The following is a 27,790-nucleotide window of genomic DNA, read 5'->3' on the forward strand; positions in this document are numbered from 1 at the left end:
ATGAAAGCAAGCAAAATGGAAATGGTTTATATAAAAAAAATAAAATAAAAAAAGGATACATTTCTCCACCAATAAAATTCAAATTTCGTTGAAATTGTCGTTTTGTTCCCTACCAGCAGAGGGCAGAGCAACGCCATATATAGCTTATCAAGGACTCCGCGAGATCCAAATGGCAAAAACAACAGAAATGCAAGCTTTCACAATGTGGCCACGTGCCAATCAGCCACACCTGTTTGGCAGAAATATTCTTGCTGTAGCAGCTTATAGATGCGTCAACAGTCGTTAAACTAAACCTAACTAAAACGATCCTCGTCGTGTTAAAATATGCCTTATCAATCTTCTGACTTATTCTAATTGAGTTAACATGACGAATCTTATCTTCACTTGCCCACATGTCACGCTTGTTTGGTGTGTTGACTTCAGCACCATGGAGAGCTGACGCCACCACTCCACTGAATCAGATTGAGCACCGTCAGCGGTGGAGCTCAAGCACGAACAACAATCATAGGATGCTGTCACATAGTGGTAAAAGATCTAGGCTTGTAACTAAAGGTTTAGGTCAAACCACCTCCATGAACCATCACCACTGTGCAAGACACTTAACCCTAGGTTGATCCAGGGGTTCTGTCCCTTTGGATAAAGGCGCCAGATATATGACCATTCAGTGGCATTATTAAATAGGATGACCATGCACGTCAATTAATCTTTGTCGGATATGTAAGGGTTAATCCTTGCTGCGTTACATAATACACTTGGAACATTAGTCAGATTTACGTCGGACTGATGTCAGTAGCCTCAGCCTCTTCTCCTTGAGCAGATACGATGAAACAGATGTAACAAGAGAAGTGTTGTGTGGAACAATCTGGCTTCTATCTCAGACAGGGGGTCAGAGTCGATCATCAGATCAAATCAAGTGCTGGGGATTGTGCGCGCACATTGTGTTGTTTTGTTACAGAGCAGCGCATCCTTCAATCTCAGGAATCCACCCGCATCACAAGGCAAGTGTAATTCCTTGCTGCGTCACTCTGTTGTTTTGGATTGTTGCTTTTATTAACATTATCGATTGATATCATATACAAAGATTATAAGATATACTATTAAACAAATAGTATATGGCATGTTATTTTTATTATTCAACGTGTTTTTCGAAACTTGATGCATTAACGCAGTATGCTACTTGAAAGTGTATTGCTCTCACTTCCATAGCTATTTAGCATTTCTCATTTTAAATTGTTGTGCAATTTATTTTAACACATGTTTTTGTTATTAGCATCGGTTTAGGTGGAGCAGAGTCGTCATTGTAAAGAACACGTTTCTGTGACACTTGTCTGCTAAAGGTTTGTTACTCGTGTAAATGTGAATAATTTCATGTTTTTGAAGATGAGGTTTTAATTAGGTTTTATTTTTACATTTGAAGATTGTCCTGTCACATGGTATTAATATTCACAGTGTTGCATGATAACATGGCCAAAGAGTGTTATAAATGTGTACGTTGTCAACAAAGCTGTTTTTCGAAACGACTGATGGAATCTAATGAAACCCGTCAAGAACATTTCCCAGAGTCATGTTTTACCCACAAATCTAAATAAAGAGAGAGAGAAAATAAAGTAGCCTATATTTCCATGAAAAAATCAAATAAAGCCTGTTTTAGGACCAATACCACTTTATTTTAAAAATGTGAAATGTCAGAATAATAGTAGAGAGAATTATTTATATCAGCTTTTATTTCTTTCATCACATTCCCAGTGGGTGTCAAGGTCCTGTCCCCCTTGTGAGGTTGGGTTTTTATCTGACAAGACCTTGACATCATCATCCCATATTTTGTGTTTCAAATACGTTCTTTGTGTGAGCACACGGCCCTGGTTGTGAGTTACCGCCGTGCACTCTTCGGTCGTTCTTGTTTCATGTCCGGAGCATGGTGTCTTGGTCCTGATTCCTGTATGGTTGGTGTCAGTCTGCGTTGGGATTCGGACACTCATGCTCCATGTTCTGTTTCTTTTGTTCAAATTGTATTGACGTTTTCTCCCTCAAGTGTCGCTGGTATGCGGAATCAGCATTTCCATGGGAATGTTGATCATGCCAACTTTCAGCTGGCGAGCAGCACCTGTCCCCTTGTTTGTTCCTGCCTATTTGTCGTGTGTCATGTTCTTCGCTGGATTGTTGAATCTAGTCTGTAGTGATTGTTGTGTGTTACTATTATAGAAAGCTGTTTGGGGTGAAGTAACTTACTTCATTTTCTCTGCCTAGTTGGTCGTGTCTCGTGTATCTGTTTGGTTTCCCTTCTCTGCCCGCGTGTCGGGTGTATGGTTGCCTTCCAGTTTGCTGTGCGCATGTTCTCTGTACTTACAAATCTTCAATGGAGGATTCCTCTTCTCTGCCCACATGTCAGAAGAGTGGTTGCCGTCCAGTTTGCTGTATGCAAAATGCTCTTGAGCGGAGATTTCCTCGCAGCTCTGCTCCTCACCATCACAGCACGTGTGATCACTGCGGGAGAGCCCTTCACGGTGGATTCCTCATAACTATGCTGAAGTTATTATTTGATCTGTACATCAAAACTTTGAACAGTTCCTCTGCTCTTACGTCTCTGTTTCGCTCTTGCTTTCTGACAGAACAATCCAGCCATGATGGACCCAGTGGTGGAATCTACTCTTCACTCCACCCTGTCATCCTAGGACATCGGCAGGATCAAATCTTCTCTAATAACTGGGCTCTAGAGATGATGGCGTCGAATCTCGCTGAGCTCACCTCTGTCACACATAACTCCACCAGTCTCCTGATACCGGACTCACCCAGAAAGCACCTTCACTGGCTCCAGCGATTCTCCACGTTTCTGGAAGCTTCGAGCCCTGCCCCGGCCCCGTCTCAAGTGAGGCGGACTCTTGTTGCACCTTCTTTAAACAATGTTCCATGTACTTCTCGTTGCAGCCATCTGCTTTGCCGTCAGATTCAATAAAAGTGGGATACATCATCATGCTCCTCACCGGAAGGGCTGCTGTTTGGGGAACTACCATGTGGGACAACGGACTTCCGTGTTGCATACCATTCTTAGCATTAGATATGGTGCTCTGCCGAGTGTTCGATCCGGCCCTGCTGCTGTGTGGATCAGCCAGACACGCTGTTTCCACATTGGTGGATTCCGGAGCTGAATGGAACGTTATGGATGTCAACGTGGTTTCCAAGTGGCAAGATCCGATGGTCCAGTTTGACAAACCTGTCACCGCCCGGAGGGAGAGGAGGAGGAGCCGGGCACGTGCTCCCCTGCTGCTCTCAGTGTCCACAGATGCCATCTCCCTGCCGCTGCCAGCAGCCATGGAGGTCGTTCCCCCTTCCCTGCTAACACTCACGGCCACGGAGGCCATTCTCTGTCACTGCCAGAGGCCGTTCTCCTGTCGCTGTCAGCACTCACGGCCACGAAGGCTGTTTCCCTGCCACTGCCAACGTCCACGGAAGCCGTTCCCCTGCCGCTTCCAGCATCCACGGCTATGGAGGAAATTCCCCTGTCGCTACCAGAGTCCACGACCACGGAGGCCATTATCCTGCCACTACCAGCATCCCCTTTTTTCTGTTTCCCCTTCCCTGCCTGTGCTCACGACCGCAGAGGTAATTTCCCCTTCCCTGCCTGTGCTCACGACCGCAGAGGTAATTTCCCCTTCCCTGCTTGTGCTCACAACCACGGAGGTCGTTTCCTTGTAACTGTCAGTGCCCACGACCATGGATTTCATTCCCTTGTCACTGTCTGTGCCCACATCCACGAAGGTTGTTAACCTGTCCCTGTCAGTGCCCATGACCACAGAGGTTGTTCCCCTTCCAATGTCTGTGCTCACAGCCACGGAGGATGTCCCAATGTTACTGCCAGTGCTCATAGCCACAGAGGCTGTCCCTACTCTCAGGCCTCAGGACAATACCCCTTTACTTCAACTCCCTCCCTGGTTCATCACATCACATTAAAGAAATATTCTGGGTTAATAATCGCTGAAGCTAAACTCGAGTGACAGCATTTGTGGCATAATGTTGATTACCACAAAAATGTACTTTGGGTTATCCCTCCTTGTCTTAAAAAAGCAAAAATCTGGTTTACAGTGAGGCACTTACAATGAAAGTGAATGGGGCCAATATGCAAATATGTTAAAATACTGGATTTTTCAAAAGTATAGCCACAAGACGTAAACAATAAGCATATGAAAAGGATTTTAATGTGATCAAATCACTTACTAACTTTTTCTGTGTAACGTTATACCCAATTTGACACCTCTGTTGCCATGACGACATAACACTGTAAACCCTAAAACAACAATTTAAACAACTTTACAGCTCAAATAATACACATGTTTTAAAAGAAGAATTTTTGTAAGTGACTTTAAAAAACTAAAAGGTTAATGTTTCTGCCTTTAAACCCTCCCCATTCATTTCCATTGTAAGTGCCTCACGGTAACCTCAGATTTTCCTTTTTCAAAGAAAAGGAGGGACGAATTGAATTTAAAAAAAAATAAAAATTGTAATCAGCATTATGCCACAAATGCTGTTAATTAAGTTAAACTTTTTTTTTTTAAAATACTTGTCTAAATAAAGGTTTGAGTATTTAGTTACTTATGGTTCTAGAATCAAGCAACATGTTTTCACCATATCTGAAAGTATTTACACATAGATGTTTTTCAGTGCATTTTATAAAGAAAATCTGGACCCATCCAGAAAGAGGCAATGAATTACGTCATTCGTGCTGAAAGCAACCTTGATCCTTATATAACCAACTTTAAAAGTGATGCTGAGAAACAAGACAGCCACTGAATATACCACAAACAATTACTTCAATCAAGCGTGATCCATTATGTTGAATTATTCAATGACTGAACTTTTAGTCATTTTCTACCTTCGGTTGGGTGGACAGTACACACACAGCAGTTAAAAAGAGTCACACTGTATAAAATATGCTGTGAGTGTCTTTGTTGCACACCAGAATGATGGGATTTCATCATCCCCCAGACTAGACATGGATTAATTTGGCTATATTACTTCCTTCTCAGTACAAAGCTTTTAACATAATATTTGGAAAATTCATTGACCACCGAATTAATCATGTTAAATAACTGAACTGCGTAACATTTAAGAACAAAAACTGGCACTGGTGGATTTAATTTGCATTTAGTGCCTGCAACTAAAGCATAATAAAGCACAAAAGACTTACGTTGTACTTAAAATACAAATGACCCTGGGCACTGAACAGATTATACAGTTGTTATATTGGCACCCATGGTAAATATGCAAAAATCTGCATTGTTTTATTCTTTTGATCTTTCATAAAAAAAAAAAAAACATCAAATATATATCTAACCTTTAATTGAAGGAAAACTATTGAAAGAGGGGAAATATCTCATTATTAAATAAATATTTTTCTCCAAAACATGTTGGCCACAATTATTGGCACACCTAGGAAGAGTCAATATAAATATATCTGAACTATATTTCTATTCATATTTTACATTTTTTAGTACCTGTGTGACAAGGAACATGAAATTGTTCAGCCATGACTTCCTGTTTCACAGGGGTATAAATATGATGTGACGCACAGGCCAAATTCCCTTAGTCATCAATCACAGTGGGTTAGACGAAAGAATATAGTTCTGATGTGCTGCAAAAGGTTGTTGAGCTTCACAAATTGGGAAGTGGCTATAAGAAAATAGCCAAAGCATTGAAAATGCCCATTTCTACCATCAGGGCAATAATTAAAAAGTTCCAATCAACTGGAGATCTTAAGACTCGGTACGTGTCTCTATATTGTCTCCACGTACAGTGAGGAGAATGGTTCAGTTGGCCAAAGAATCTCCAAGGATCACAGCTGGAGATTAACAGAAATTAGATGGGTCTTGGGGTCAGAAAGTCTCAAAAAATATTTATCAGACATCACCTACATCACCACAAGTTGTTTGGGAGGGTTTCCAGAAAAAAGCCTCTACTCTCATCCATAACAAACTCAAGCATCTTCAGATTGCCAGACACAACAGGAAATTCAAATGGGACCGGGTTCTATGGTCAGATGAATAAAAAAAAAGAGCCTTTTGGCAGCAAACACCAGAGATAGGTTTGGCACATACAGAGATGAAGATGTTCCCAATGTCAATGGTTAAATATGGTGCTGGATCTTTAACGTTGTGAGGTCCTGGACATCTTGTTTGGCATCACAGACTCTATGAAATACCAACAGATAAAAAATCAAAACCTGGCTGCCTCTGCCAGAAAGCTTACAATGGGCCCTGATTGGATCTTCCAGCAGGACAATAATCCAAAACACACATAAAAATTAACACAAAAATGGTTCACTGACAACAAAATCAAGGTTCTTCCATAGCCATACCAGTCCCCTGACCTGAACCCCATTGAACATTTGTGGGGTGAACTGAAGAGGAGAGTCCACCAACATGGACCTCTGAATTTGAAGGATATTTTGAGATTGGTGATGGAGGAATGGTCTCAGATCCCTTGCCGGGTGTTCTCCAACCTCAGCAGGCATTATAAGGGAAGACTCAGAGCTGTTATCTTGGCAAAGGGAGGTTGCAAAAAGTATTGAATAAAAGGGTGCCAATAATTGTGGCCAATGCATTTTGGAGAAAAATATTTATTTAATAATTAGATATTTACCCTGTTTCAATTGTTTTACATCAATTAAAGGTTAGGTTTTTGTGATTTGTTGTGCCAATATTTTTGGCCACAACTGTATATATTTTTCCCTTTTTTGCTTCTGTTTCTGGAAACCGATGGAGTGCGTACTCCAGGTAGGGAAGGAGGTATTGCCCCAAGTGAAGGAGTTGAAGTACCTCGGGGTCTTGTTCACGAGTGAGGGGACAATGGAGCGGGAGGTTGGCCAGAGAATCGGGGCAGCGGGGGCGGTATTGCACTCGCTCTATCGCACCATTGTCACGAAAAGAGAGCTGAGCCGAAAGGCAAAGCTCTCGATCTACCGGTCAATTTTTGTTCCTACCCTCACCTATGGTCATGAAGGCTGGGTCATGACCGAAAGAACTAGGTCACAAGTACAAGCGGCCGAAATGGGCTTCCTCAGAAGGGTGGTGGGCTTCTCCCTTAGAGATAGGGTGAGGAGCTCAGTCATCCGTGAGGAGCTCGGAGTAGAGCCGCTGCTCCTTTGCGTCGAAAGGAGTCAGTTGAGGTGGTTTGGGCATCTGGTAAGGATGCCCCCTGGCCGCCTCCCTAGGGAGGTGTTTCAGGCACGTCCAGCTGGGAGGAGGCCTCGGGGAAGAGCCAGGATTAGGTGGAGAGATTACATCTCCACACTGGCCTGGGAACGCCTCGGGGTCCCCCAGTCAGAGCTGGTTAATGTGGCTCGGGATAGGGAAGTTTGGGGCCCCCTGCTGGAGCAGCTGCCCCCGCGACCTGACTTCGGATAAGCGGTTGAAGATGGATGGATGGATGGATTGCTTCTGTTTTGGCTTGAATAAATAAAAAGGTTTGGAATGATTCAAAGAAACAGCCAAATTATTTTAAAGTGTTTTAATCTAGCACAGGTCCCTGTATTTACCCAGCCATTTTATAAATTGGCATAAAAAAGCCTGCCGTGGCATGTGCCATGATAACCTAATTAATTTTGTACACCACTGTCCTTGTTTTTGTTGTTTTACAATTATGTGTTAAAATGTCATATTCATGTAGCCTGTTTTTCTTTAACCGTTTAACTTGAGGTATACCCCGTTTAAGAAGAAAGGGACTTTTTCAAACATTTGAGGTGCTTGTCTTTCTTAACCTTAATTAGTTCTAAATAAGCATCTAAATATTATTCAGGACATTATCAGACTTTACAAAGGGTTAAATAACTTGCCTCAGGGGTCAGGGGTGTTTCTGATGACATTCCTCATCTGTAGGTAGTCGTAGAACCATTGTATGTTCCCAGTTATCGATTTAGTGTTTCCTACAGGTGAAGTCAGCAGAGAAAGGAAGCATGTGCAGCCGTATCCCCCGTCTTGTCGTAAACCCCTTGCGTCCTAAAGGAAAGGAATCATCCGTGTCCAACGTCCCACTATCAGAGGAGAGCAGCAAGGATTTCGACATTAGTTCCCAGCTCTCAAAAAGAACCATCAGTCCCAACAGCCTGTCCTCAGGTAGGACACATTAGGTTGTCAATTAGGTTGTCATACTGATAAGATAGTGGGGCATACAACACTGCTGTAAATACAGCTAAAGCTGTTACAATAGACTATCTTGGACCAGCAACAAACCCCTGGTCATGCCAGCTTAAGATAGTCAAGCTTGTTTTTGGAACATGGTTATTAAAAGTATATGTTTACCAAGAAATGTAAAATGTTTCATAATTTACTCACCTTTATGTCATTCCAAACCCATATTAATTTATTTCTTAATGATAATTTTTAATGAATATTACAATCCCTCACTTTAAGAGTAAAAAGGACCCAAAAGCACCATTTTGACTCATGAGCATGCAACAGATGTCAAGATTTTGAGAGAAACTTTCTTAAAGGGATTGCTCACCCAAAAATGAAAATTCTCTCATCATTTACTCACCTTCATGCCATCCCAGATGTGTATGACTTTCATTCTTCTGCAAAACACAAACAAAGATTTTTATAAAAATATTTCAGCTCTATGAAAATAACCCATATGACTCCAGTGGTTTAATTCATGTCCTCAGGAGCTATATGATAAGTGTAGATGAGAAGCAGATCAATATTTAAGTCCTTTTCGGCTTTGAGAGGACCGAGTTCTTCATTCACATTTTTCATGCATATCACCCCCTACTGGGCAGGGAGGAGAAAGAAAAAAGGAGGGATAAAGCAAAGAAAAATAATAAATACTATATTTGCACAACATCTCAGTAGTTGACCATGTGCACAAAGACATGCAAATCAGTAAAAAAACAGAAAAACTCTCATGAACGTGCATAGGAGGGCTGTTTGAAAGTAAATTTACACTTAAAAAGGACTCAAATATTGATCCGTTTCAGACTCACACCTATCATATCGCTTCTAAAGATATGCATTTAATCACTGGAGTTGAATAGATTACTTTCATGCTGTCTTTGTGTGCTTTTTGGAGTTCTGGCCAACATTCACCAACAGAGCTGAGATATTTGCTAAATGTCTTTGTGTTCAGCAGAAAGTCATATCCAAAAATGCAAGTGAATAGGCACCAAAATTTAAAAGCTCCAAAAGCAAATTAAGACACCATAAAAGTAATCCATACGAATCCAGTGGTTAAATGCATGTCTTCTGAAGTGATAAGATAAGTGTGGGTGAGAAACAGATAAATTTTTAAGTCAATTTGTACTAATATATATTTGTGTGGAGTAATTATTTACTCTGTGAGAAGTAAATAAACAGGCTTTTTGTAAATTTGACAGCTGTGACCCTTATGATAAGAAAAAGCACTCTACTATAACTTTTAATCAAGTGTAGCATTATATGTTGACAAGCATTTCATTGGGTTCTATCTTCCCAGTTGACACTGGATGCCCAAGCAGTATGTGTGCATCTCCAGCCAAGACGCCCTCTGGCTCTGACAACAGCCCACTTGGTTCGCCCACTCTGACAGAGCGCAAGGTCAAGATGAAGAGAGTGAGGATGAATGTAGAGGCCGAGTGGAGCGCACCAACACCGAAGCACAAGCAGGGGAAGCATCAGCGTACATCCATAATGCATAAAAGTGAGTTTGATCTGCAATGTTTTCCACTCAACACTCTCTTGTCAGTTCACATCAAGAGTTAATTATCAACCTTATCTGATCTGTGGTCAAATAGTCATGCTTTGCCTTTTTAAATGTTTAAAGAACTGCACATTAAATGTGTATAAATAAGAAAATATTTAATGAAAGATTCATTTGAATGATGACGGAACTTCCCTTTTTGAGAGAGGCTTAGGAATTTAAGTTTGGTTAGCAATGATCTTTTGTCAACATGTGTGCAAGAATGCACGTCCCTAGTAATCTAAGTACAAGCATGATTATAGAGAAGGCAACAATATATGCACTTCTACAAATCCCTCATATGTGATCATGCTTTGTGAAATACTCTTGTGATTCTGCTTCAATGTCTCCTTAAGTCTTTTGTTTTCTTCAAACCTGAGCTAAAATTGGTGGCAAAGCAAACCAGGAAGTAACAGGTGCCATGTGCTTGATTATTCTATGGAGAGACCACTGATTGGCTGGCTCGTAGAGCCTCAGATAACCAATCAGGGCTTTTAAAAGTAGGTAACTCCTACCATTGGCAGTGAGAATTCTCAGCATTTTGAACTTGACGTGTATCAAGCAACTGCACAGTTTTATAGTTGTTAATGAGTAAGTCACATGTTTTGTTGAATAGTTAGTTAGGTAGTTGCACTTTTAAAGAAATACACATTGTAACATGGTTTTGTCGAAAGGAAAGAGGTGTTTCTCAGGTTTGTATGCTACTCTTGTTTTTCAGTCATCAACCTAATGTTTGAGTTTTATGCTTTATATATACTGTTTGGTCTTGATTTGATCTGCTTGTCTTAGCTAAGTCATTGCATTACTAAGTTTTGTTGTTGTTGCTGCCATGCACAAAATCTTGGTATCATAGGTTTACTAATGATAGCAGGTAAGCTGATATACTTACAGAAGCTAGACAGAAATATGCCAACAGGCAAGTTTTTACCATTTACATTTATGCATTTGTCCAAAGTGACTTACAGTGCACTTATTACAGGGACAATCCCCCTGGAGCAACCTGGAGTTAAGTGCCTTGCTCAAGGACACAATGGTGGTGGCTGTGGGGATCGAAACAGTGACCTTCTGATTAACAGTTATGTGCTTTAGCCCACTGCGCCACCACTACTCCCATAACATAACATAAAATTCCTCTGTCATTGAGGGATTCAGTCCCTGCCTTCCTTGGCCTTAGATCTCCAATATGGAAGCACAAGTTTTCATCTCAGAGTGCCTGTAACGCTAGATATTCTCAAAGATCTTATTTGATCTGGCTACTGGAAATATAAAAATGAAAAAAAATGTAAAACTTGCTGGGGTTATGCAATTGGAGGTTTGCATTTTCCTTCCACACTCTTCCTAGGGTTAAGGTGTTTCTTTTTGGATACCCTTTCTGACATTGTAGTCTTTTCAAGAGAAAACTTTAGACTTTTAATCTTCATTTTATGCATTGTAGGCAGTGAGGCCGATTTCAGTTCATCTAGCAGCACTGGAAGCTATAAGACACATGAAGCTCGGCCCAGCAACTCCACAGGGAAGATCTTGTCAACTCGTAGGTATGGAGCCATTTGCAGCTGTATCCTTTTCGTTTATTTTCCGGGTGTGTACGTTAATACAATATAAAATATGGTTTTGTTGCAGAATATCATTGAGATTTGTGTAGAATGAGCATTTTAGGTTGTTTAGGATGTTGAGTTTAAGCTAAAATACCAAAAGTAACATGCTACTGAAGTTTTACAATGCCCTTGTTCGGATTGGAATCATTGGCATCAGTGTTACTAAAGCATCCCCACTAAATTCAGAAGCACCCTCAGAGATTTTGATCTGGAACTGGGCCGAGTAGCATACTACGTTTTGTCACATGACCTCGTTATTATGTGCACGGTTCAATCAGTGAGTGGCTGGCATCCAGTTATCATCTTGGAAATGGAAAGCATGTTTTTGCATTTGCAGTTATTCTACATTTAAATCCAGCTTTGTGTAAAAAATTTTGAACTCTTGTCTGTCCGATTAAAATAATGAGTCAAGAAAAAACTAAAATTGTGGCAACATTGCACTTTGTTGTAGGCTACTACATATTTTCTCAAGTGTAGTACATTATCCTGGCAACAAATGCATACAGAAAATTTGTTTAATGCAGAAATATAGATTTTGTATACTGCAGATGTGTTGTTTGGCTGCTTGTGTGTCTTGCTTCTCAATAAACTGTCTTTGTCCTTTTTTGAATTATTCTTAACTTCCACAGCCGTGCACCCCTCATCAGAAGCCTCCCTGTGTTCAAGCCCGCAGGAAGCTCCACTGCCCAGCGCAATACAGAGCTGTATGCCCCTTACATGACGCCACCTAAAGCCTCCTCCATCACCAACACCAGTAGCATCTCCAGCTCCACAAAGAGGTATGAAGAAAACAAGCAGACAGGCAGTTGAGGACATAGAAGCAGATATATTCTTTGCAGGGTATAGGCACCAATCAGATGGAGGGTGTTATCACGTTCTCCACCTCTTCACAGAAAACGGATTACATTGGTCATGATTTGGCTCTGCCAGGCTTTCAGTGGGAATTGTCTGCTTTCATTTTGCCCATAGAGACAACACATCTGTTGACTGGTGATTGGAGTGAAGTGTTTTTAGTGCCAAATTTCCATTGGGAAAAAGGTGTGTGTGTGTGTGTGTGTGTGTGTGTGTGTGTGTGTGTGTGTGTGTGTGTGTGTGTGTGTGTGTGTGTGTGTGTGTGTGTGTGTGTGTGTGTGTGTGTGTGTGTGTGTGTGTGTGTGTGTGTGTGTGTGTGTGTGTGTGTGTGTGTGTGTGTGTGTGTGTGTGTGTGTGTGTGTGTGTGTGTACTGTCCATTGTTCTCTCCATTTTACTAGGACTTTTTGTTTTATCCAAGCACAGAATTTGGGTGCACTGTAATATCTGCCTAAGCTTCTCCAGTGTCCTTATTTGTTCTGCCTTTGTGTCATATCTGGCACAGATGCAAAACTGACTTCAAAGCAAAATGGCAGGTTGTTAGGATATTGTGCCGCAAGTCTTCTAGTGTGCTATCGAGGCTGTTGCTCTAATTTGTGCCTTTCTTTCTAGCACCGTTTTGGCTCAATTTATTGTGTTTGCAGTAACGCACTGAAAAATAGATTCAGCTGCTTTTCATGGCAACAAAGCTGTACAATTAGATATAATGTAACTTTACACAGATAAGGTTAGTAAGCAATTTATCACACTAAAATCATGTTAACATTAATAATGTTCGCATCATACGGCTATACTAAAACCATGTGTATTTCAACTTTTATGCTTAGCCCCATTAACCTAAATTGCACTGCCTTACTGAAGCCACAATGTTTTTTTGTATTATAAACGAGGGACGAATCAATTCGCACTATATTTTGGCTTGATTAACTTCAGTTTGTTGCTTTGATTTAAAGCATTGAACCTGGAACAATACAAGTTAAGCTCAATTGACCACATTCATTTATTTTGACTCTTCCCTAAAACAAGAAAGCAAAAATTTATATTACGGTATCTTACCGTATGTGTTAACATGATGTTAGTGTGATAAATTCAATTGCATGGTTTACCTGTGTTAACTTGTCATAGCAACGAATTTGTAATACTGGATATAACTTTACACAGATAAGGTTAGTTAGTTTTCCTCCCTTGTTAGACTGTTCACTCAATTTCTTGTTTTGATTTTTTATTTATGTAATAAACAGACTTAAAAGTTAGTTCACCCAAAGATGAAAATCCTCATGATTTACTTACCTTTCAGCAAACCCAGATGTGTATGACTTTCCTCCTCCTGCAGAACCAAAGTGAAGATTTTTATAAGCAGATTTCAGCTCAGTTTGTCCATACAATGCATGTACGTGGGTGTCATCAGTCTGCTGGCTGTTTGACTGTCCAAAAGGCATATTTAGGCAGCATAAAAGTAATCCACACGACTCAGTCAATCAATGAATGTCTTCTGTAGCAAATCAATCGATTTGTTTAAAAAAAAAAATTGTGTGTTCCCATGAGAAGTCGGAAGCGTGCGCTTTGTATGCAACAGAGAAACTAACGTCATACACATGTTAGTTGATTTATAAAAGCAATGCAGTGCTGGACAGAAGCAACAATTTAAAGTTTAAAAACATTTTAATGATCGATTTTGTTTCTTCCACCAACCTATCGGTTTGCTTCAGTAGACATTAATTGATCGACTGGAGTTGTGTGGATTACTTTTATGCTGCCTAAATATGCCTTTTGGACAGTCAACAGCCAACTGATTGATGGCACCCATTTACATTGTACCATTGGATGGACCAACTGAGCTGAAATCTGCTTCTAAAAATCTTCGGTTCTGCTGAAGAAGAAAAGTCATGCACATCTGGGATGGTTTAAAGGTAAAAACTAATCCTGTAAGTGCAGTTTGACTTGTGGGCTTAGTTGTAATTTTGTGCATGAAATTATCAGAGATCTTTTTATATTAATGTTAGAAAAGCTAGAGGTTTTTTGCTTCTGGTTTTGGGTAAACAAAATGCTTATTTCATATAGACCAGTCCGACCATTACTTAATGCTGAAGTATGTTAGCGCCACCAAACAGAATTACAAAAATAATTTTTCTAAAACCTGAATATGCCTCCCCTCTGCCACTGGTCAAACAAAAAGGTAGTCCCACCCCGACTCACACAGTTTTCAAAGCACCACAGAAACTCAGTGCATACAGTATTAAGAAATTAACCTGTGAATGGCTTACTTATAGTTGTCTCTCAATAAGCTGGGATATAAGTTATTTTAACAAAGTTTTTTCATCTTTAAATTTACATTTTTAGGTTTCAAATTGGCGTGGTTCATAAAATCAACATGCTCTTTATTTACAGAAGGACCACTCCTGTGCGATACCATTCATGCGGAGACAATCATGGCATCAAGCCACCCAACCCAGAGCAGTACCTGACCCCTCTACAGCAGAAAGAGGTCGCCATTCGCCACCTCAAGACTAAACTCAGAGACTCTGAGAACACCGTTTCTGACCGGTAAGAATCTTGATCTGCTTCTTGAGATGTACAAATTTTAGAGGATGTATAAGGTTGCTGATATTTTTTTTTTATATATTTTTTTATTTTATTTTTTTATATTAACTCTAACAGGGAGGCTGAAATTGAGGAGCTAAAAGCCCAAATGGATCGTATGCGAGAAGATTGGATTGAGGAAGAATGTCACCGTGTGGAAGCCCAGCTAGCTCTCAAAGAAGCCCGCAAGGAGATCAAGCAACTGCGCCAAGTGGTGGAAACCATGAAGAACAGCTTGATGGAGAAGGACAAGGGCATCCAAAAGTACTTCATTGACATAAACATCCAAAACAGGAAGCTTGAGTCCTTGCTCCACAGCATGGAGTTGGCACAAAGTGGCTGCAACTTGCAAGACGAGCCCACGCTGGACTTCATCTGCGAGTCTACGGAGAGAACCACCACAGGCAAGCTGGAAATGGAGCTGCAGGTTGAGGAACAAGGGGTGGAAGAGATGGCTGATGGCGAGCTGCTGGCAAATGATGAAATGGCCAACACAGCAGAACTTCTGGAGCAAGTTTTCATGTCTACAGCTGTTGATTCCAGCCAGGACGGTGGCACCAAGATCATCCCCCAGCCAGAACTGTCCACCTTGGAGAGTGTCTCTGAGGTGAAGAGCACTGAGGAATGCATCTTAAGTGACCACTTTGGTGCAGAGGAGAAAGGTGTCCAGACTGATGAGGATATCTACACTGCTGATCTCCAAGCCCTACTTCTCCAGCTGCTGAAGCTCCAAGCTGGTGGGCTCGCTAGCCTGCTTATTTCTTCTCCCCAACAATCCCAGAAATTGTCTGAAGCACAAGACCCCAAAAAGGAGAAGGTACAAGAAGCACAAGCCGAAAACCAAGAAGTGAATAAGGTTGGCCACATTAGCACAGTCTTTACATCTCAAAATCTTAGTGATTCTGGCCTGTGCTTTTCTGAGCCTGAAATTAAGCCCCAGTTCATGGAGGAGTTGGATTTCGACCTGAAGAGTTCCAGGAATGCCAATAGCATGGCAGTGGTGGAGAAAAGCCATTGGAGCAACAACTTCCTGGTTGATCTGGTTGCCGTGGCAGCACCTGTGCTTCCCACCGTGGCGTGGCTCTACTCTCAGCATGGTTTGGTTGGAGGGGCTCCTGTGTACAACATCGCTGCTTTGATTCGTGGCTGTTGCATTATGGGTTTGCACTCACTCCGCCATGTCTCGCACAGGCCAGACACTTAGTGGCCCTCACCCACATGTAAAGTTTCATCGAGAGCACTTTAACTTCATCTTAACATAGCGATTGTGTTTTCGTACACCTGTATTTATAAAAAATTCACATCCTTTTTACTTTCAATAGCTACATTCCTACTTTGCACTGTGTATACTTGCCAAGAGTTAAATCACTGAGGATTAATTTAATGTGAAAGGGTTATTGTGTTTTGTCATTTTTGTTATTTATTACCTTTTTATGTATGAATGTATAGAAATATTTTTGCATAAGCTGATCATCTGTGTAGGTGGTTTGTTGCTCAAGTCTTGTTCTTTTGCTGACTTGCCAATTCCCTGCTTTTTATAAAGCGTAATTTGGAGTAAAAATAGGGAGTTATTGTCAGTTGACCATGTTTTGTTGTAGTTAATATCACTCTGTGTTGCAAAAGAATCCAAATCTTCTGCCAAAGCTTAAATGTGTTCACCGTTTTGAATCATTTCTCTCCTTGGAGTTAGAGCTTTTACATGTCGCTCCGTTAACTGACAGTTTCCTGAAAGGTATCAGTAACTACAGCGAACGCTTGTTATGTGCCTGAGCTATGTGCAGTATTTTTGTTTATATTAAGATGTATCAATATATTTTACTATTAAAGCATGGGAAACCCCTTTCAAGTATGGACTTTTATTGTTTGATAAAGATAATTTGATAAATTCTTTCAGCTACAAATTAAGAGTGGGGAGCAGAGAATGATTTATTTATTTATATATATATATATATCTATCAGAACTAAAAGGAAAAACTACATGGCCCAAGATGGAAAGAAAAACAAAAATGATGCTAACTGATGATGTGTTGTACCCAGGGAGCTGTCTTTAAGAGAAAGTTGATGAGCCTTAATCTACCCTACAGGATTACCTTTAATTCGATTTTAATCAAGGATTAAATGTATTTAGCTTTTCCTAAACTGAAGAGGAAATTTCCTTCCACCTCTTTATTTATAGAGCAATATTTTATAAAACCGGAAAATGGTTTTGTAGTGTTTCCCATAAGGTCCATAACACTTATTTTGGGTTGTCAAGGCATTTATTTTTTTTTTTTCATTGTTTTAACTTTTTACATCCAGGTTTAAGAATCTTACATAAAATGCTCTTTGACCTTTTAAAGAGTTTTAAGATGTCCTGTAGGGCAACTTAAGGGAAAGTGCATTAATGCTTCTTAAATGGACCCACTATGGCCCCAATTTTATTTGTATTTTTTTTAAATATATATGAGTACAGGACATGAATCTAGCAGCACTTTGCTTCTTGAAGTAGCTGAAACCCAAACAACCATTACAAACCAAGTGTGAACCCATGGGTAGCCTTGAACACACTGTATATTTGTTACCATATGGGACTAGTCTATTGCATAACATTGCCCTGTATGCATGACACAGCAAGACTGAGCAATTGCTTGCTGTTTTATCTACAGTTAGCCCGGCTAGACGCTCACTACATTTTATGAATATGAAATAGGGCTTTGCAGTAAGATCAGTTTCAAACAAAGGGTTTGGGTGAGGAGAAATATCTGTGACATATTGTAAAAGATGTGCTGTAATGGTTACATGTCTCATTTAGAGGTAATTTGATCCATGTATATGATGCTATTCTGATGAATATGATTTATGCATAAGCTGTGTTAAATTCATTTTATTTAATGTACAATTTCCAGAAATCTTGATTACAGAAACGAGCTCAGACCAACCAAGCAGATTCACTGTCAGGAGTAATGAAGAGCCGCAGAGCTGCAGAAGACATCTTGTAATGTATAACTCAGCCAGTTTAGTGTCCTCTCTCCATCTTTTCTACATTAAAATGGGTCAGACTGTGGGAGAATCTGTCAACCGGGGGCGTTACTGAGGCAGATGGGGATTATGACATCACATTTCGCCAAGCTGAAATGTTCCATCAGTCGGGACAATGCGTCTGACCTTGAACCTCACAGTTTTAACGATGCACTCATATCAAATCAGTATCATAACATATAACCAAAGACTGGTTTATGAAGTTGTGTTTGAGCATCTAAACAGTCTGAGCAGATTTTCAACACACATCAGCAGATCAAACAAAGTTTCTTCTATTGCAGATTGCTTCTGTGTTCCAAGAGACCCAAAGACATATTTTCTATACTTTGGTACTAAAGTTATTGAACACATCAGCTAGTAAAGTTAACACAAAAATAACATTTACATCATGACTTACCCTCTTCCTCTTGAGGAACACAAAAGGGGATGTCAGGCAGAATGTTAGCCTTAGTCTACGTTCACTTTCATTGTATGGAAAAGATGCAATGAAAGTGAATGTTGACTGAGACAAACATGCTGCTCAACATCACCATTTGTGTGCAATAGAGGAAAGAGAGTCCTGTAGGTTTGGAACAAGAGGGTGGCTAAATTATATCACATTTTTCATCTTTGGGTGAACTATACATTTCAAGTCTCCATTTAAAAATAAAACAAGAACAGATATTCAAATGTTCATTACAGCTAAGGCTGAAGTGTGCAATGAAAAAAAAATCTTTGACAAAACATTTGCATGCGTGATTGGGAAACAAATGATAAAAAAAGGTATGACTTTATTGTTTTTCATATTTATATGCATCTCTGTCTCTCATGGCTTCAAGTTCCTTAATTATCATAACATGCAGAGATTAATATCAGCACCAACATCATCATTATCATTTTAATAGTATAGACCATAATATTGTATCAATAAATGTAAATAATTTATATAATATTTTAAAGGAAACATTTTTTTTATAAGGAATAGTTTACTCAAAATAAAAAATTCTGTCATCATTTACTCACCCTCTGTTGTTCTAAACATTACTTGTTTTACTATGTCAATAGCCTCAAGTCACCATACACTTTCATTGCATCTTCTTCCATTACAATAAAAGTGACTGAGGCTGTCATTCTGCCTAAAATCTCCTTTTGTGTTTCATGGAAGAAAGTCATTTAAGTTTGAGTTAATGATGTCAGAATTGTCATTTTGGGGAAAATTCCCTTAAAACCAGTAAGACTTTGTTTGGTTCTATCTAAAATTGTTCAGGCCCACAGTTTATTATAGGGAATTAATTACTCTTAACAAATGCTCCAGGTAACAGACAGTGAGTACTACCAAAGGTTAAAGGGATAGTTCCTCTCAAAATGAAAATTCTCTCATCATTAACTCACCCTCATGCCATCCAAGATGTCTATGAATTTCTTTCTTCAGCAGAACAAAAATTATGATTTTTAGAAGAATATTTCAGCTCTGTAGATCCATATAATGCAATGGTGAGAAATGGATCAATATTTTAGTACTTTTTTGCTTGAAATTCTTCTCCTTGACCAGTAGGGCGCAATATGCATGAAGAATATGAATCACCAAAAACACAAGATGAATGTGAAAATGATCCGTTTCTCACCCACTTCTATCATATTGCTTCTGAAGATATTGATTTAACTACTGGAGTCATATGGATTACCTTTATACTGGTTTATATGATTTTTGGAGGTTCTAAATTTTGGCACCCATTCACTTGCATTATATGGACCAAAAGAGCGGAAAAATTATTCTAAAAATCTTCATTTAAGTTCAGATGAAGAAAGTCATACACATCTAGGATGGCCTAAGTTTGAGTAAATGATGAGTCAATTGTAATTCTTGAATTGAACTATTCCTTCTAAGATGCTTTGGTGGCCAATCTGGATATATAAAAAAAGCGTTTCCATGACAACCAACCTACTTCTCTTGAATCTTTCTCCCAGTACACACATCCCGCTTCCACTGACATTTAACTAGGCTGAGATCTCTGTGCATTGTTCAGGTTCAAACCAAATCCAGTGCGTCTTCAGATAAATCAAGACTAAAATAGAAGGCCTTTAACAATAATTCACAATTAAGTCCTTGATTTCCAGGTAATTAAGAGAAACTTAATGGTAAGAGAAATAGCTAGGATCTAGTTACCGCTAATTAGCGTCCTAGAAGCCAGAACACAAATTGCATACATTTGTTGATTATTTTGATATAGTCCAGTGTTTAAAGCAGTTACAAAACTGGGATGATGAAAAATACAAACAGAGAGGAAAAGCACAAAGGCAAAAAATTAACAGAATTCCTTATCTAAAATCATTTTCCAAAATGTTTATAAATACTGACACACACACACACAAAAAAAAACCTAGTTCATTTCTTTTAATGAGCATACTTAAAGAACATTTGCAGCAACTTATAAATAAAAAGTACCTTTGCTGTGCTCCATCCAATAAATAAAAATACCCCCAAGACCCCCAAGATGGATTTAAAAATATCCCATAGAGGTGAAAACACCAATGTGGTGATCAGGACAAATCGAGGTAAAACTTAAAATGAACAGTTGTTTGGCTGTTGTTTTGAGTGTCTGGTGCGCTGCATAAATGTTACGAAAGTTTGACAGCGATCTTCTGCTCTTTTTTTATCATTCGCTGTGCCTCTTTCTCCATTTTCTTCCTCTGTTGCTCCAAGGCACGTCTCTCTCTCTCGGCCAGCTTCTGCTGTCTGTGTTCAGGAGAGACAGAGAGAAGGTTCTATTTCACTGTATTTATAGTACCGGTAAGTTTAGAGAGACGCTTATGACATTAAATCAATAAGCTGCTATCATTTTGGTTTTGGGGGGGACGAAGAGAGTGAAACAGTTTTAATATTAACACTTAATTAATCAGACATGTTCACCTTAATATAAAACACAAAAAATCTATGATATGTGATAGATCACAGAAAACAAGTACAAATCAAGGTCTGGCATATTGCAGTGCAGGTTGAAATAATCTGTGCTTGTACACTGCCATCTAGTGAACAAAGATAGCAAACCACCATATTCTTACAAAGATTGAATTACATTCTTCTTTAATGAGTGACTTTTTCTGACTCCAAGCAAGATGCAAGACGACTCCCTTTTAATTAGAATTTTCCATATCAGAAATATTCTACATTAAAACATCTTGAGTGCTGTTGATATGGTCTTTGCACTCTACAAGCTAACAGAAAAGATGACAGAAGCGGTAAACATAACATACAGAGCAAATATATAAATAGCAGACTGCCCTTCGTTGTAATTTGTTTTAAATGAAGGTGAGAGCCTTAGTGCCAGTTATCAAAAAGCACTTGCAAATGGAACAAAGATTGTCTTTGTGTCTTTGATGTGTTGACTTCCCTTAGACATGTGCCCCCCTCAAAATGAACATGCACAAAAAATTTGTTTTTAAATGTGAACAGAAAACAGCAAGAATAGGAACCATTTTTGGAGATCAGACTTTAAACAACAGGCACAAACACTATACAGGACCACCCCATAATCGATTAGTAAGGCAGCCTACCTCAGTACTTCCTCTGCCTCCCAGGATGCATCTGCCTCATCCTCCCAGGCATTGGTGTTTTCCTGCCAGGTGTCCAAGTCGCCCAGCTCTGCCTGCAGCCCACATAGAGAGAGAAACAAATCAGGGAACTTTTAACATATATACAAAATGTACTAATATATTAAATATATATATATATATATATACACACACACACACACACAGTATCACACAAAAGTGAGTACACCCCTCACATTTTTGTACATATTTGATTATATCTTTTCATGTGACAACACTGAAGAAATTACATTTTGCTACAATGTAAAGTAGTGAGTGTACAGCTTGTATAACAGTGTAAATTTGCTGTCCCCTCAAAATAACTCAACACACAGCCATTAATGTCTAAACCGCTGGCAACAAAAGGGAGTACACCCCTAAGTGAAAATGTAAATGTAGAGTAAATTATCGAGATCAATTAAGCGAAGATTGCGATGCATCAGAAAATCTATATTTTTACTCAGTCCTAAACAATACTGTCTCTTTAAAAAAAGGCAGTTCTGCGTGCGTCTCACAGAAGTGTTTGAGTTGAGTGCATATTCATGAGTGGAGTTGCATGGCTTCTTTTCTGCCTCAATATCTGGATCATTCAAATGAAGATCGTGATTAATTGAAAATCCATATTTTTACATGCCCATTATAGTCCAAGTGAGACAGGAATGAGAGTCACTCACAGAGGGCTGGATGAAGGACATGTCCTGAGTGGCGGCTAGTCTGCTAGAGAAACCTGAGGAACTGTCTGGCATAGAGAAACTCAGAGGTTCCCTTTTCTTCAAAACAATCTGAAAAAAAGTACAAATTGCAAATATTATTTTGGCAAACCTTTGTCTTTTATATACTTTTCATACAACATATACAAATACCACTAAATCAAATCAAAACCCTTTTTTTCACAAGGTGCATAGACTGTTATCCACAAAATCAAACAAGGTTTTCTTGAATCACTCTTATTAGACTACAATAGTCCTGTTTTATATAAATTTAATTTCCTCTTGCTCAAACCAAAACAAATCATGCTATCTATTATTCTGTCTTTATTTGTTATACCACTACAGAAAGAGCATGAATAAGAAAGAGAATTACTAGGACACAAAAACCTAGGACTGAGCTTGAAATAAATAAACAATAATGAAAGGGCAACAGATGCTGAAGCCCCTAATAATATACCTACTTTTTGTGTTTTCCTGATGGTGGGAGCCATGTCTCTGAAGTAGTCTGGCTCCTCCTCCTCGGCTTCATTCTGTGAAGGCAGAACTGCCCCATTACCACCTTCAATTCTGATACTCGTGGGAGCTTCTTCATCCCATGAGCTCCACTCCTGAACCTCTGGCTGCAGTGAATTATACAACAAGCATTAACTCATTACTGCAGTCTAAATACAGCAAAGGTCAATTGTAACAACAATATGGCCAGTTTCATCTTAAGCATTCCTGCTTCATTAGCTTCTTTTCCACCATCGGGTTGAACGGTTTTGTGCACAGCTATTAACGGTTCTTGCAGCACTATATGGTGTGGTACGATTAAAAACCATTTCTGACCCAGAATTCTCAGCAAGGCTAGCTAAACATCATCAAGTCAGGACATTATGGTGGAACACCTGTGGTGACATGGCGTCTCCCGATTGGTCACTTGCTCTGTCAGTCTACTGTATTCCTGATTTCGCAGCACCACAGTGGAAACATTAATCACCCCAACAAGCCAAGAACAGCACGATTCCACAACAAAAACCGTCCGGCCTGATGGTGGAAAAGTGCTTATTTTACATTGTCTTCAATGATGCACAATTATACATGGCTTCTATCCCTGAAGGATCTTATGCAAAGTCAAAATAATTCAATTAATTAGACATGCTCCAACTCAAAAGGCTCTTTTATTGAAGGCTGAGAGAAATCCTACAAATACATGCCCTTTGAAAATATGATGATGAAAAATGGGGCTTTTGAGGGCCATGACAATTTGCCTAATTATCCACTTATAAATAATATGAGGTCAAGGGAGTGACTTCAAACCACTGCTGTCCACTTGTACAAAAGCTTTTGAATATAAAGAATACACATGCACATAATTTCTGAATGGTGTAATAGGGTGAATTTCACAAAACCCATCAAAATCAGGTGAAAAGTCATTAAAAAAAATAGGATAAGACATTCTGAATAAACAAAATTACCCTCGATGAATGAAGCACATTAAGTTTTGGTGGACATTATTATTGAGCGTGTTTCCATGCACATTCTTACACCGATTATACTCAATAAGCCAACAACATGTATGGTCATGTAAACGCGTTAAACAGTTTTATAAGGTCATAAATGGCTTAAGCTTAATCCAGTTGACACAACTAGATTTTTGCCCATTGCCCAGATTTCGTGTTGCATGTAAACACCTTTACCGCCATTCTTACCGGATTTTCTAATGAGTGCAAGTCTCTTCACGGTTTGACGTCAAAAGAACAACTCAATTATTTGAAATATCATGTAAAGCATCCTCCCCCAATTGTCATTGCGAAAATATTAGTTCTCTTTATGGTAATATAAAATAAATTATTATAAATTATTTACATTGCATAATATTTAAACACCATGGTAGAAATGTTTTGTACTGAATTACATTTTTTAAATAAAGGCATGTGTGCCCAGATGATGATTTTCATTATTGTTTTTCATTACACTTCTTTGGGAGATGCACCTTATCACTGTAGTCAATATCCATGACATTATGTAACACAGTCTTCAACATGATGCTAGCTAGGAGATCATGTACTCTCTAACCTGTTTTGATGCAGATGAAAAATCAACAGTGGTAGGGAGGGTGATCTGATCCCCACTCAGCTTGCGTGACCTTCCAGTCCTACATAAAAATAAAAAATAAAAACAAAATAAAAATGAAAAAGTCAAACACAATGTGGCAGCGAATATTCAATACCACAACATCACTAGCGTAAAACACACAATTACAGTAATAGTTCACCACAAAATAACATTTTTGGGTGAGAAACAGATCAATATTAAGCCCTTTTTTACAATAAATTCTCCTCCCTGCCAAGGTGATGATATGCATGAAGAATTTGATTTGCCAAAAACAAAAGAAGAAGAATGTAGAAGTGAAAGTGAAGATTTATAGTTTTAAAAAAGGACTTACATAATGATGTGTTTTTGACTCACACTATTACTTCTGAAGCTATGGATTTAACCACTGCAATCATATGGATAACTTTTATGTGCTATTTGAGCTTCAGATTTCTGGCATTCGCTTGCAATGAATGGACCAACAGAGCAGAGATATTTTTCAAAAAATCTTGGTTTGTGTTCAGTAGAAGACAGGCAGTCATATGCATCTGGGATGGCATGAGGGTGAGAAAATGTTGAGAATCGTAATTTTTGGGTGAACTATTCCTTTAATCTTCGCCTCTGTTTTTGTATCTTATCAGTGTTCTAAAGCCTTGAGTGTTAAAAGGATAGTTCACCCATAAGTGAAAAAATTCCATCATCATTTACTGACCATGTTGATCCAAACAACAACAGGCTGACATTCTTCCATGGAATACAAAAGGAGATGTTAAAGCAGGGATGCACCGATCCGATACCTGAAGCTTAAAGATGGATCAGGTATCGGTCCGATGAGCCAGATTCTAATCCGATACTGTGTGATAGTCACGTTTGTGGCTATCAAGCTCCAAAATTGATATAAAAGAACCATAAAAATACAATTAAAGTAGTTCATATGACTCGTGCATTTTATTCAAAGTTGAATGTGTGCAATAGCTGTGTGAATCACAAAAGGTTGTGTTTTATAAGTAAATATATAAAATGCACGCGCAGCTCCAGCGTGTTTAGGAATGGCACTGCTCTGTTTACACACACACTCGTGGCTATTTTTAGCCTTCACATGGTGCGCAATATTTGAGCGCTACTCACGAACAACAACTCATATGTAGATGCTCAATAGTTCGATTCACTTATAATATGATTTAGAATGGCACCTGAGGTGCTATTTGTATTTTTTTTTACAGAATTTGAATAAGAAGTGAATTAAACTACTGTGAACTTGCCTACAAACAGACACATACAGGACTTCCTGGAGAGTTGAGAATGTCAAAACAAAAGTGTGAGGGTTTAAAAGTTAAAGGTGCACGATTGAGAAATATTACTATATATATTACTCTTATAATATATTATTATTATAATTTGATTACAAATTACAATAATATTCAAGTTGAATGGGTACCAAAAAATAACTGTGTGAATGAAAATTGAACAGATTTCAACTAAATTGAACAAAAAAAAAGAGATCTGTATCCTTTAAAGTCCAGATACAAGTTGAAACACTTTTTGCAATAAAAAAAATATTTTCTACTGATGACTTATACTGGAATTACTGTAAATTTTCTGCTACATTATCGAGTATACTAGCTATAGATTTATATGTACTAGCTATACATTTATATTAAAATAATATGTAGTTAGAGGTTTGTGTTTCTTTCCATATTAAAGAGTACTCCCATTTAGTTCCACACAATAATGTAAAGATATTCTTTAAACTGATTATGCTAAACAACACTGGTATCAGATCGGTATCGGCCGATGCAGAGATTTCCGATATCGGAATCGTTAGACAAAAAGTGGTATAGGTGCATCCCTATATTAAAGGTGCACTAAGTTCTTGTTCATGTTGTCTTAGACTTACACTGACACCTAGTGGCCTGGATGCAGCAACATTCACAATACACACACACAGCAAATGCAATAGATTTCAGTTATTGATGCCAATGTAAAAATTCACAATTCACAGTCAGCCATGATTACTTTAATCAATGAATGAAAGTGTCAAATAACAGGATGTTACTGAGATTAAGAGAGTAGTATATGTCAGCTCCCGTGTGCGGACCCTCTCCATGTAGCATAAAACAGCTTTTATGAGTTTGCTGATATGACTGGAGTCTTTATTTAAATGTGAGTGGTCATGATTTCCTACATATGTTTCAAAATTACAATTCATTTCTTAACAGTACAGCTTTTTTAATGAGGAAAAAATGACTTGGTGCACCTTTAAGTTAAATAATAGTCTCAGTCAGCATTCACTTTCATTGCATCATTATTCCATACAATGTAAGTGAATAGTGACTTAGGCAAACATTCTGCCATTCATCTCCATTTGAGTTCTTTTTTGGTAAGCTATACCTTTAAGATGACAATCTTTAGTGTGTCAGACTTCAAGATTTGCTCAAGTTAAACTGACATTACATACCTGCAAATCAGTCTTTTCAAGAATGAAAGGATAGACGCCAAGCAGGTGCATATTTTAAAGAGGCGAAATTGGGTGATGGCCATGTTATGTGTAATATCTAAATACAAATAAAAAAGAAAGAGAAAAAAGTAAGAGACAAGTGGGAACACATCAACACTTTATCAGAAAGTAATAACAACATCAGTCATACAGACATCCAGTTAAGTATGGACTATATGAAGGCAAGATGCAAAGTCCTTGATAACTTATATTGTGAGCAGGATAACGATCTGTTTGGAGGTTAAAATGTTTAGATAATATGATTGATGCATTTAAGTCATGCAAAATACTGTAGTTACACCCACAATTGTCATGTTGACCTTTCACAGAAACAATCAAGGAAGCAATTGAAATGCAATAGCGAATTGCTAATGTTAGCAACCTAAACTAACTAAAGATCTCTGCTTCCTAATAAAGGTATTTTTTATTTCGTTTTCATTCATATTGCTTGTATGGATCATTTATAAAATTGTGCTGATACATGTTGTAACTCACCGGTCATATCAATTCAAGACAGTTGATGTGGGTGAAAACATAGCACGGGGCTAGCAGACCGACACATACACAAGACTTGATCTCTACAAATAGGACGAAACAGGAGAACTAATCCGTTTTGGTAAATAAATAGTTCGGGAGAGCAGAACCATCATCATTAAGGGTTGTCAATGTGGTCAATCTCATCCATATTACTCTGATGTAGGCATCGTTTCCCTTCATTGTAACACCTCACACTAAAATTGTAGTCACTGGGTTGCCAGGTTGCCAGATAAAATCGATCCCTTTGGTTTGCAATGTCTACAGATTTTTTGCTGTAAGAAGGAGACGTAAATATATGGCGGAAATGCATAGCAGTTAATAGAGTTTTTCAGGCTGTTGTCCAAAAACCCAGCAGACAATTATATTTTCAAACACTGGGTTCCCTCAGTAATTTATTTAGGGTTTTTATAATGGTTTTATACAAGTAAACTAAAGCCTGTGGTTAAAATTAATTGAAGAGACTTTCACATTTTGTTTTAGAACATGTGTGTGTGTGTTTTAAATGCATGTTGCTATCAGGATGCTAATTAATTAAGGATAACAATTGCCTTGAGCATGGGAGCTACATGATTTATGAAATGGATGACTATTCCTTATTTAGCGACAAATTAGCAGCATGCCTTTTTAAAAGACACAACGGCTTCAAAATCTAAAA

At 38.6% G+C, this 27,790-nt stretch overlaps 2 protein-coding genes across 2 annotated transcripts; one reads left to right on the forward strand and one right to left on the reverse strand.

Moving 5' to 3' along the window:
- The first annotated feature begins 769 nt into the window (after nt 1-769).
- Nucleotides 770-16,562, forward strand: LOC127658396 (syntabulin-like). Its single transcript, XM_052147667.1, has 8 exons — nt 770-998; nt 1,271-1,337; nt 7,922-8,105; nt 9,460-9,663; nt 11,138-11,237; nt 11,927-12,076; nt 14,536-14,691; nt 14,806-16,562. The coding sequence occupies exons 3-8, from the start codon at nt 7,946-7,948 to the stop codon at nt 15,929-15,931; spliced, it is 1,896 nt and encodes a 631-aa protein (XP_052003627.1). The 5' UTR covers nt 770-998; nt 1,271-1,337; nt 7,922-7,945; the 3' UTR covers nt 15,932-16,562.
- Nucleotides 16,563-17,584: 1,022 nt separating this feature from the next.
- Nucleotides 17,585-27,339, reverse strand: LOC127658406 (receptor-binding cancer antigen expressed on SiSo cells-like). The gene is made up of 7 exons (XM_052147679.1): nt 27,094-27,339; nt 26,560-26,656; nt 24,084-24,162; nt 22,487-22,645; nt 21,990-22,097; nt 21,280-21,371; nt 17,585-20,461 (listed from the first exon to the last, which is right to left on the reverse strand). The coding sequence occupies exons 1-7, from the start codon at nt 27,098-27,100 to the stop codon at nt 20,344-20,346; spliced, it is 660 nt and encodes a 219-aa protein (XP_052003639.1). The 5' UTR covers nt 27,101-27,339; the 3' UTR covers nt 17,585-20,343.
- Between the last annotated feature and the right edge of the window lie 451 nt (nt 27,340-27,790).

The sequence above is a fragment of the Xyrauchen texanus genome, chromosome 17, assembly GCF_025860055.1.
Source record: "Xyrauchen texanus isolate HMW12.3.18 chromosome 17, RBS_HiC_50CHRs, whole genome shotgun sequence".
Lineage (NCBI taxonomy): Eukaryota > Metazoa > Chordata > Actinopteri > Cypriniformes > Catostomidae > Xyrauchen > Xyrauchen texanus.